This window comes from Xyrauchen texanus, chromosome 30 (assembly GCF_025860055.1).
Source record: "Xyrauchen texanus isolate HMW12.3.18 chromosome 30, RBS_HiC_50CHRs, whole genome shotgun sequence".
Classification (NCBI taxonomy): domain Eukaryota; kingdom Metazoa; phylum Chordata; class Actinopteri; order Cypriniformes; family Catostomidae; genus Xyrauchen; species Xyrauchen texanus.
The window spans coordinates 23,378,789-23,391,047 of NC_068305.1; the positions used below are offsets into that span (position 1 = coordinate 23,378,789).

Below are 12,259 nucleotides of genomic sequence, written 5' to 3' on the forward strand. Positions count from 1 at the left end.
TCACTGCCTGAGTCCCTTTGGATTATACAGGTGATGTGTTTAAAATCACTTGCTACACACTGCCACACAGGGTTATTATATTTCAGAAGATTACAAGATGCTAATAGAAGGCGGAAAAAACAATGCAATGTTCAGCTCACAAGGGATGTGGTCAAAGGTGTGAAGAAATAAAACAAATCGGTTTGATCATTCTTAATTTCTCTGTACTGACAGCTATATTAAGCTGAAATGGAAAGTGTGTAGGTGTCATAAGAGCGGAAATCTTTAGTTTGAACTCTTCTTTAAACTAAAATAATTATAATAATAAACAAATAAATAACTACAATGCTCTCTGCAACCCGTGCATTAAAATATACAACAAAGAGTTTCTGATAAGCAGTGGGTATCTTTTATTACTTATTCCCTTTTAGAAGAATATTTTTTGTAGTAATTAATGATGCACCTCTGTCCTCAAACATACTAAATTTACTAAAATTAAACATCAAATTACTTTTGTATCATGCCTATTTAGAATGTCTCACAGCTTTGCAAATTAAAATGGCCATTAAAAAAAAAAAAACATTAAACGCATATTATTTATCTTTTACATGTGTTATGCATGCAGAGGCTTGCACAAAGTGACGGATGACAAAGTGTGGCTCGAGAAAGTCTATCTCCTACCATCATGTTCCTAGTAAAAACATACTAGGTAAACAAAAAACAATTAATTTTTAATCACTGATTTGAAACAATCGGAATCTTTAAGTCTACAGTTCAGCGTAGCGCTCGCCATTCAACAAGCACAGTCCAGGGACCTAAACTGTGCCCTTGATTTTAAGATAAAAAAAACACCATGTACACAGACCCTGCTGACCCCGAAACACAAAAAGATTGTTTATTATGTAACAGCAATGCTTTGGGGGTTCTGGGCCCTTTTCTCTGCATCACAGAACAGAGGCAAGGCACTTTAGAATACCCAGGAAGAAGGCACACCAAAAAAAAAAAAAACTTTCTGTGAAAGTAAAAAAAGTTGCGCTCACAGAAGATGGGTCAATAAGCAGCAAGTGTCTGTAGCGGGAACACTTCTGCCAGCATAATTTGATCACTCATGGAGAAAAAGAACATGAGAAAATACATGAGGTGTATAAAGTAATAAAACACATCTCTGGAACTCACCAAAATCCATTGTTAAATATGATTACATTTATAAAATATATAAATGTAATCATTTCTTTTATTGTGGTTAATAAAATTAATTCTAACTAAAATTAATTCAATTACATTCACCTTTCAAAACAAAGAATTGGCAAATTTAAAGAGTACAGTATCAGAACCAATGCAGCCCTAGTGACTGAAATCCTGTTTACAGCAAGCTCATAAATAAGCTAAAATAGAACATTAACACAATAATTTCAATTTCCAACACAATAGATAGACTATGGTGCATCTGGTAAACTTGTTTTGTAACAGTGCTATTCAATCCAGTGTAAACAAGTAAACTCTTTAACATTAAAGATGTGCACCGCTAATGTTTTGTACCAGACAAAAAGTAAAATTCTCACACCAGATATTTAAGTTAGGAAATCATTACGATTTAGTCCTTGGCTTGGAAAGGTGCAAGCATTTTATCAACTTCAGTTTTGTTGATGCCTCACTAGCTGTATGTGGTCTTTATCATATTTTTCAATTATGTACTCAATGCAAATCTTATAAACTGTTTCACTAGCAAAAAAATAAACAAAAACAAATGCAAACGCTATAGAACATATGTTGCACAAATTGCATATTCTTTCTCATGAACTCACGGACTTTGGGACAAATGCATTTAGAAGTTAAAATTCAATTTCAATAACTTTTTGTATTTAATGTGTAACATACCCAAACAACACCTCTATGGAAACTCATAGATGGTTGCACCATATGTTGGTGCAACATACGGAATGTTTACATCTGAACTTTTCTGTAGTAACCGCACTTGTACACAATAGAAATTAGCAGTGCCAACAGACAAGTCTTGTAATGAGCTATGAAAGAGAGGAAAAAACTAATTTATCATTCTAACAAGAACATCTGTATAACAAGAAGCTTTGCATGGTTTGCTTCCTACCAAAACAATTGTTGAGAACAAATTCAAGCCAAAATAAGACAGGAAAACAGAACTTTGTTTGGCATGTGGTAACTGAAGCAGGAAAAAGCTGTTTAAAGGCGGAAAAAGTGCCTTTTATTATTTCATCTTTGCTTGGCTGTTCTTCTGTCTGTGTCTCTGTATGACTGCAGGGAAAGCTTTTCTTTGAAAAATGACACTACTGTTCTCTGTGTGGACTGGAAAACTGAACCACAGCATATTTGCCATTGGTCATCCAGTCTGGATCCTGAGAGGTGAGCTTCTCAGCCTGGCCCGGCTGTAAGCCTACTTGAACATTAGCCTTCAATGTTCTGAGACTACAGAATGGGGCAGGCTGGAACCCTCTCAATGCTCTATCAAACAGAACCATGTGCTCCCACCCTCTGTCACCAGTCAGCTTGCGGTAGTTCAGGTCTCCTTTGAACAGAATGAGGTCAGAGCCCTGTAGCATAGTATAAAGATCCGCCGCATCGGTTGCCATATCGCAGAACTCATGTGGCAAGGTCCAAAAAGGGTGGTCATGGTAGGACCAGGTGCCCTCCTTCACGAAATGCTTCCATTGGACACCACTGGCTGACATCCACTTATGATTGGCTGCCATAGTCTGCATGATGGTCCACTCAAAGTCCTGTTTGGTGACGTCTGAGACAAACCATGGGAAGGACTTACCATGAAACCGGATTTGCTTGGCTAATCCGGCAGAAACAAGGAAATCGGCAAGGACCAGATCGGTAACAACCTCAAAACCAGCATTGTCTAAAACAATGTCAACTCTTGCATGTTTCTTCCTTGAGTCTCTAGAACCTTGAGCAGCAACCAGTGTTGACCAAATCTTGTTGGAGTCATCTACTAGTATGAAGCGCTGGAGATCAGGGAGAGAATCAATGGGACTAGATCTTTGAGAGTTGTCCTGCCCAGCAGAGATGGACAGATCACACTTGTTTCCCCACAAGGAGACCTACAAAACCCCCACAAATAAACCAAATTACTTAAAGGTCAAGAGCGTAATGACAGATACACAAAGTTCCTTCCATTTCTTTATATAAAATCATAAAGCAGAGGATAAAAGCCACCCCTAGGCATTTCAAACTGGATATAATTTGGAGTAATAAGATTATCTGTTCTAAATTCAAGATGTGACTCATTAGTCACATGGTTAACAACTTAATAGTCTGCCTTTCCTGGTGTTCCCCCATGGTAATCGCTCAATAGTACACATTGAACTCAATTACAGTCTTGTAACTTTGCACAAAACAAGCACAAATGTTTAAACTTCGTGTTGCTTCGGTTTTGTTCTAATGTCAAAGTAAGTCTATAGAAAGCATATTTCGAGAGTAGGGGTGTAACAATATACCTTATCAAGATACACAAATGTGACAAGTAGCAATGATTTGCAACGTGACTTAAAAGCTTTATAAAATTTCGACCATAAATTATTGACAAAAAGTTTGAACAACAGGACATAGTCAGTGTAGGCACGTGTTCGCATTATACATGATGCATAATTTCTTTAAATATATGTGGCAGGGCGGAGGGTGGATAGTGATCCTACACACCCGGTCCCGTATTAGGCTAATCAAGCCTTCGAGAGGTATAAAGGTCGACTGCAGAGGATCGTGCGGGAGAGAGAGAGATCGTTTACGGACATATCCGTCATGTGTGTGTTTGTTTAAGTTTTATATTAATAATATTATTTATATTATCAAGCTGGTTCTCGCCTCCTCCTTTCCATTGATCCCTTTACAATATAATATAAACATAATAAATGTTTTACGGATGTTACATATTAAATTATACAGATGTTAATTGAAACACAAAGGGGACAGAGATAAACCAGGATACAGGCAAATCACTCTTGATTTGCTCTGTAACGTAGTTCAAGTTTCCTGCATTTATGTTAACAACATATCGTGAGAGAATAGTGAATTCAGTATCAAGAACCAAACTGTGAGATGAGTGAATTGTTACACCCCAATTTGAGAGTATACCCTTAGCAGTAGGAGTGACCTTGGACTTTCTAAAACATTTAAAAGCAGGTTCAATCCCATATCAAGAAATCATACAAACCCATAAAGGGATAGTTCACCCAAAAGTGAAACTTCTCTTATCATTTACTCACCCAGCAGTGGTTAAATCCATATCTTCTGAAGCAATATGACAGTTTTGGGTGAGAACCAAATCAATATAAAATAACTTTTTTTTTACTATAAATCTCCACCTTTGACCTGCCCCAACTAGTAAGTGAAAGTCACTACCACACCAGACTATGGAGGTGAAAATTTTTATTTATAGTAAAAAAGGACTTAAATATTGATCTGTTTCTCATCCACACCTATCACATTGCATCAGAAGATGTGGATTTAACCACTGGAGTCATATGGATTTAATACTGTCTATGTCTTTTTTGGACCTACAAAGTTCTGCTCACCATTCATTTGTATTGTCTGGACTAACAAAGCGGAGATATTTTTTTGAAATCCTTGTTTGTGTTTTGCAGAAAAAAGTCTGGGATGGAATGAGGGTGAATAATGATGAGAGAATTTTTTTACTCTTAAGGAAATATATCCCCCATTTACGCCTGGTTTTAAGACGCGTCTCGATCACATTCTTGTGTTTGTGTACGTATCTGCCTTTTTTATATTCCGATCAGACGTTTATTTCATTTTAAAGCTGCTCGTAACCGGCAAAGTTTACACTGTTTTAGCGCAAAGGTTGATTGACAGGTGGTGCTTCACTGTTGTCTGGGGTGCATTCAAGAAGGATTCTCAATTACACCACAAATGCAATGTGGTCACATGTGTTTTTGACCACATTCGCATGTGGTTTTCTATGATCCGATCACAAAATGATTTGGACCCCATTTAGACCTGTATTTAGCGCAGACGACATGTGATCGGATCACCCAAAACGCATCTTAATACCAGGCGTAAAGGGTCAAAATGTTATTAAAGAAATATCTGTTTTACAGTTCTACCCATGTTTTGAAGAACAAAATGGAATATGCAGAAAATAAGCAAGACTTCGGTCCAAATATAAATGATCTGAGGCATTATCCACTCACTACCTGACTCTCCATTAACTGGATGTCCCATAAAAGTTCAAATGAAAGTACTCATTCAGTATACACTGCAGCTGGACATACCAACCTGTAACAACTTGAGAAAGTGCTCCCGCAGCTGCATCTCAGTCATGTTCTCAATGTTGGTAATGAGTTTTTGAAGGTATGTGCAGAGGGATATAATTGCTTGTTGAGATTCAAAGAAGCTTTGCGTTTTTCCCTCCTTAAACACATCAAATTTATTCATCGGTGGACTTGGGTAAAAAAAGAAAGAAAAAGAAATTAGACCAAATTAGACTTAAAATATAGAACTACAACAAGCAGAGTACAATTCACAAAGAAACACATTTTCCTTGGTTTAAAGGCCCCATTAAATCAAAATTTGAGTTTTTTGGAATTTATTTAATGTACTCCTTTAAAAGGTGCACTCAATCATTTTGTTTCCTTCAAAAACAAGTTTCACTTTTAAGGAAATTCATATTATTTTTGAAACATTTATATAAAACCATGACCACTCACATGAGATGACCATCATATGCCATGGCTGCCATGTTGAGATCACATGACCAGCTGAATACTACTCACTTAATCTCAGTAACAGACCTGTTGTTGGACACTTTCTCTTATGGAATAATCACAGCAGACTATGAATAGTAATTTGATTACAATGACATTGGTAACTGAAAACTATTGTGTTTAAATTATACTTTATCCACACCCCTATGTGTCAGTGACAGACCAGATGACAAAAGAAATGAAGGAGCGCACCTTTAAAAGAAAGTTGCCAAAATTCAACTTTTGGAAATGTATACACTTTAAAATGTACAATCTTTCTCTTTTGAGGAAATTTCCTTCTGACTAATCTTGCATTTAAGGCTGCATACCAATTTCAGTCCAATTAAATGCATTCTAGAATGACAATGCTCGCTCCCTCCCTCTAGGGATGTTAACTAAAGACTATCTTTTGTATTTTATCAAAAAAGGAACAAGCCGTTTGATATGTCCCATCCCCAATTTCCCATTTCAACAGGAAATACATCAACACAGGAATGAAACCATGAGGTCTTGAAATACATTTCCGGTTGCACTTTTGAAATAACTGATCAGTTTTGCATCTGATCTAAATTGGACCTTAAAATGGTGGTGAGGATTTTTGATTGCTCGTCATAACATTTGAAGCTTGTCTTACTTCAGATACAGAGCCTCCTGGATCCTCCGGTACATATAGCATTCCACATAGAGCCATGGAGACTTGAACCAGCTGACAGGTTGCTTGTCCTCCATTAGGTCCTGCTGTCTTTGCATATACTGGTTCCAGGCTTCCGTGTCCTCTGCATTATCAGCCAAAGACAGCACAGGCTTGTCTGTCTGCAGTTCATTCCTCATCTTGGACAGTAAAGAAATGGTGCTCTTCTCTGCCTCGACCCCTGTCTGAGGAAAGAGTTTACCTACAAGTTAAACCTGGGAAAACTGTCAGTTCCAAAAAATCTCTGACCCCAAATTATATTATATTATATATTATATATAGTAATTAAAAATTTAAAGACTGGAGATCAAACCAATTCATCGATGGTGAATGATCCTTTATACCTCTCCATAATCTTTCAAGAAATTCTCCTTATTGCGATGTAATGTGTCTATCACTTTTGTCAGTATGGTTGGTAGTCGGTCTCTCACAGTCAGATAGGCAAAAGACCTAGAACATAAGTAAATAATTGAACAAGTGCAAATATTATTTAGATATTTAGTTATTCTCTGAGAAATTTGCAAAATTAGTTCTGGAAAAGCCTGCTACATGGGGAGACATAACTCAAGGTTTAGCAATAGTAATTTGAATAATGAGGAAGAAATGCATATATTTATTTTTGAATAATTAATGTCCCCATTCCATTCTTCTTCTTTTGGCTGCTACCATTAGGAGTTGCCACCGCGGACCAGCCGTGATCCGCATATTTCACTTGGCACAGGTTTTATTCCAGATGCCCTTCCTGACCCAACTCTCACTCACAGATATGGGCACTTTTTATTGTCTCCAATTCACTTAACCTGCATGTTTTTGGACTTGTGGAGGAAACCGGAGCACCCAGAGGAAACCCACACAAACACAGAGAGAACATGCAAACTCCATACAGAAATGCCCAGTTGAGCCAGGACTCAAACATGGGACCTTTTTTTCTTATTAAGTCTTCTCACTGCCCAAGTGAAAGTGGAGATTTAAAGTAAAAAAGGACTTACATTTTGATCTGTGTCTCACCCACACCTATTATAACACTTCAGAATATATAGATTTAACTAGTTGTGTGGATTACTTTTATGGTGCATTTATGTGATTTTTGGAGGATCAACAGAGCTGAAATATTATTTTAAAAATATTTATGTTGAGCAGAAGAAATAAAGTCATACACATCTGGGATGGCATGAGGGTGAGTAAATGAGGATGAGAGAAATTTCATTTTTGGGTGAACAACCCCTTTAACGCTGATCAGAGCATGTACAGATGCATTTACATAGCAATGGCAATTGCCTTTATACAAAATGTTGAGCAGGCACCAGAACAGCCTTAACTCGGCGGGGAGGACAGTCCTTTACAGGTTGCACCTGCCTACTGGTCAGTAAATGCAGCATACATTCATTGTTATTCAACAACACACACGACGAATTCCTTAATGTATCCAATGTACAGATGGCGTAAACAGTGAACATGAAAGCAGTTGTAAGACTATAAACACATACCCCTCAAACTTAGCAGACAGCGACTGCGGAGGAAACATTCCCACTACATCCATCTTTGCAAACAGGAAGTACTAGTGAAGATTTTCAACAGAAACTTTATTTAAGCGTGTGCGGTGACCAATAGCTTCATCGGGGCAGTGGCAGTGCTAAATAAAAACAAAACGCAATTTTGTGTCACTGTCTCTCTCTCGCTCGCTCTCTCTCTCTCTCTCTCTCTCTCTCTCTCTCAATTCAATTCAATGGGGCTTTATTGGCATGAATGTAAACAATACAATATTGCCAAAGCAGAGGTTGCGTAAAAAAAGCAGAACTACATCTTAATCTATAATTACATTTAGTTTAACAAATATAAAAAATAAATACAAAACAGGTTCAGAACTGCTGAAGACCAAAGATAAAAACAAAATACAATTTTGTGTCTCTCGCCCTCTCTCTCTCTCGTGTGTGTAAAAGAGTTTGTATGAGTTCCTGTGTGTGTGTGTGTGTGTGTGTGTGTATGCGTGCGTGCGTGTGTCTAAATGGGCGCATCACTGTTTGGTCGACTCTTCCCTCTTTTTGTGGCAGGAATTGATGTAATTTGCTGCTGGTGAAATGCAGTCTCTTTGTTCACCAAGTAAATATTGTGCTTGTGCATCATTCTTCAACTTTTTGAAGTTGGGACAGATAATTTCAAATTTGGGAAATAAGTGTTTTCGAATTTCATTTTAATGAATGTTTTTTAATTTAAAAATTTAAATTAGATCCGGAAGTAAAAATCCCATTCATTTATCCCATAGACGAATTGATTTTTAACGATAATTATAAACCTTTAAAATCATACCATGGTTGTTCGTCGATTTTATATGCTTACTTTGAAGCCATCCATCTGCGTTATTTCAACTTCATTGTTTTAAAATCGTGTTTGATAAAATAATTAATTGTAAATAACTACATTAGCCAAGGTACAGCGGAGAGAGATCCACCAATCAGAGAACTGCGTCCAACGAAACCCGCGAAACGTGACTCGGAGCGACAGCGCGCTCCCATGACGCACTGCGAATGACGTAACCGAGTAGGTTCCCTTCACTCTTAAAGTACTTAAATAGATTTATTAGGAATTAAATGTATAATGAATGTATGTTGTATTGGAAGGATGTGGTACAAGGCTTTGTTGATTATGATCAATCTAAAAATTGTCAATTTTATGTAATGAACCTGATCTTGATACTTGCCAAGTTCCACATTCATAATTCTTAACTTGAAAAATACCTAATTTGAATTCAATTGTTTGAGAACAAAAAAGCCTTAAAAACATTATCTGTTTGCAATTCCTTTCCTTTTTTCAGTGTCAGGTAATTCTCATAATTTGTCAATATTTTCAATTTATATTATGTGCACCCCCAGCTTTTAGTTTGGATTTTTCTCTCTTTTTTTGTATGTATATTGTTGTTGGCTGTTATTTCTTATGTGCTGTTTTGAGCATCAATAAAATCAATTAAAAAAGAAGAAAAAAGTAAGTACACAGCCTTGTCCTATTTTCAAATACATTGCTGCCTCAAAACAAAGATAGTGATGTTGTGATTCTCCTTGGTGCAGGTTGGTTTGGTTCAGGGCTTACAACTCCTTTATGAAGGATTTTATAAAAAAAAAAGTCTATGGAAGAAATAAATGGGAGAAATACTTCCGAAAACCAGATGTTTTTTTTTTTATTATTCATGCCAAACGTCTCACATGAAATTGTGTCAAAAATTACACAACAAGAACAGTAAAAAAATAAAACAAATACAACAATTATCAAATAAAAAACCAAAAGCCAGAGGGAGAAAATAAAAAAAATCTATATAAGGTTAAACAATGAAAGCATTTTTTGACTTTTCAATGATTTTTAGTTTTTATGCCCATCAAAGACATAATATAGAAGTTATAGTCAACCATAAAAAGTGACAGCAGATTCTTGGTACATAAAAAATTTACCAAGTATAATAAAGAGATTAACAATGTACTGGATACGAGAATTTGCATTGTTATTAAGAAAAATAATATTATAAGTGTTTATACATATTTTGACATTTGTTTTTTCTGAGAGATAGGTACATAGCTCATTCCAAAATGATTTAACACAAAGACATTCACTAAAAAGATGAACAATCATCTCTTCTATGTCTCAGAAAGTACAATTCTTCTCAATATTTTGAATATAATTATGGAGTCTGCTATTACAAGGGTAGCATCTATGTAATATTTTAAACGTGACTTCTTTTATCTTATTTCTTAATAGATATTTATGAGAAAGAGACCAGACCAAATTCCAATCAACACTGTATAGCGTCGTCCATTGAAAGGAAGATGCTGTAATAGATTTTCTGCTGATATGATTGCGAACAAAGTGGATATTGAATTTGTCATCAGTAATAAGAATTCCTTCTATTGAAATAGAGGTGTTATTCAGAGAAATAGGATTACAGGTTCGCTCTCCTTTCAGAAGAATTTTTATACCACTAGGAATAGCATTGAATAACAATATTATACTCTTTTAATGACACCCCAAAATCTAATTTACTGGAGAATTCTGAAAAAAAAATAAAACTGACCATTGTCATCTATAAACTGATTAACAATATAGATATTATTTAAATACCATCCCTCAAAAAATAATGATTTATTTCTGAAAGTAATATTTTGATTATTCCAAATAAAACAACAGTGAGGTGAAAAATTATGGTTGTAAACCAATAACCATTTCAACAATAAGGCCTGTTGGTGAAATCTTGCTAATTAATGGGTAGTTTACCAATTGAGAAGGGGCACTGTAACAAAAATTTAATTCCTCCAATTTTATTAAAAACTAAATTAGGAAATATGTTCCATATAGAGTCTGTATTTTTGATGAATCTTTTTATATTAAAACATGGTTGAATAGGGTAAAGTCAACAACTCCAAGACCTCCATTATTAACATTATTTTTTAGAACTTCTTTTTTGATTTTGTGTGGTTTATTTTTCCATATGAAATTATATAACAAATTATCTAATAAGGAACATGATGACTTAGGACAATCTATTACAGAAAAGACATAAGAAACTCTTGCTAGACCCTCTGCCTTTGATAATAAAACTCAACCAGCGAGAGACAAGTCACAATTTCCTTGTTGTCTGCCCCGTGTTTTCCATGTCACTGTCACGATCGTTCCCGGTCCTTCACACTCTGTCACGATTCCTTGGTTGTCTGTCCAGTGTTTTCCATGTCACCGTCACGATTGTTTCCGGTCCTCTACACTCTGTCATTGTTCGCACCTGAATGTCGTTTGTTATCTTCCTGTGTCGTTGTATATAACCCTGTTTGTTTGGTCTATGATGTATGTGGATGCCTGTTTTCCGTGTTTTCCATCGTTGTTTTCCCCGACTATTAACTCTTTGTATGCCTTCCGTGTTTTTGTTTTACTTTTTCCCATTGTGGATGTTTCCTTTGTACGTGTTTTATCGTGTTGCCCTTTTATTTCAATAAAGTCCCGCTGCACTTAGATCCTCGCTCCTCGTCTGCCTTCCTGCTCACCCACACTCATAACAGAAAGACCACCCGAAAAATGGATCTAGCAGCGGTTTTTACCGAACTAGCCCAGGCAGATTTGACCGTTCGCGAGTACTCACATCTCTTCTCCACTGTCGCCATCTACACCGGGTTCGACGACGCTTCCCTGAAAACCATCTACCGGGTAGGGTTACCATCATGCCGGTGGAGGGAAGCACCGGAACCCGGAGAGCACACGTGGAGGGAGTCTCGTTGTGAAGAAACTCGCTGCCGAGGAACCACCCCTCTTGATTCCGGCTTTCGAGCCAGAGCCCATGCTACCCTGATTGACGAGCCAGCGCTGCCAACTTCGTCCACCCGGAGGAGGAGGAGAAGAAAAGCTTCTGCTCTCCAGCCCACGCCTGCCACGGTCAGCGAGCCAGCGCCCACGCCTGCCACGGTCAGCGAGCCAGAGCCCTCGCCTGCCACGGTCAGCGAGCCAGAGCCCACGCCTGCCACGGTCAGCGAGCCAGAGCCAACACCAGCCACGGTCTGCGAGCCAGAGCCCACGCCAGCCACGGTCTGCGAGCCAGAGTCCACGCCATCCACAGTCTGCGAGCCAGAGCCCACGCCGGCCACGGTCTGTGAGCCTGAGCCCACGCCAGCCATGGTCAGCGATCCAGCGTTGCCAGCCTCGTCCGCCTGGAGGAGGAGAAAAGGAAAGGCCTCTGCCCTCCAGCCTCTGCCTACCTCTGCCAAGCAGCCAGCGCCTGTAGCCTCGACCATCCCAGAGCCAGCGCCTGTAGCCTCGACCGTCCCAGAGCCAGCGCCAGTGGCCTCGACCGTCCCAGAGCCAGCGCCAGTGGCCTTGACCATCC

At 37.9% G+C, this 12,259-nt stretch overlaps 1 protein-coding gene across 1 annotated transcript; it reads right to left on the minus strand.

Annotated features, from left to right (window-relative positions):
• Nucleotides 1–859: 859 nt before the first annotated feature.
• armt1 (acidic residue methyltransferase 1) lies at nt 860–8,041 on the minus strand. Its single transcript, XM_052098980.1, has 5 exons — nt 7,896–8,041; nt 6,753–6,858; nt 6,352–6,593; nt 5,251–5,416; nt 860–3,062 (listed from the first exon to the last, which is right to left on the minus strand). Exons 1-5 carry the CDS (start codon nt 7,946–7,948, stop codon nt 2,283–2,285), a joined length of 1,347 nt encoding a protein of 448 aa, XP_051954940.1. The 5' UTR covers nt 7,949–8,041; the 3' UTR covers nt 860–2,282.
• Nucleotides 8,042–12,259: the final 4,218 nt, after the last annotated feature.

Coding starts and splice junctions, on each gene's coding strand:
- armt1 (XM_052098980.1), bottom strand. CDS start 7,948: ATGGATGTAGTGGGAATGTTTCCTCCGCAGTCGCTGTCTGCTAAGTTT. Junction 6,859..7,895: donor CTGTCTGCTAAGTTTGAGGG/GTATGTGTTTAT, acceptor CTTATGTTCTAG/GTCTTTTGCCTATCTGACTG. Junction 3,063..5,250: donor ACTTTCTCAAGTTGTTACAG/GTTGGTATGTCC, acceptor GGGGTTTTGTAG/GTCTCCTTGTGGGGAAACAA.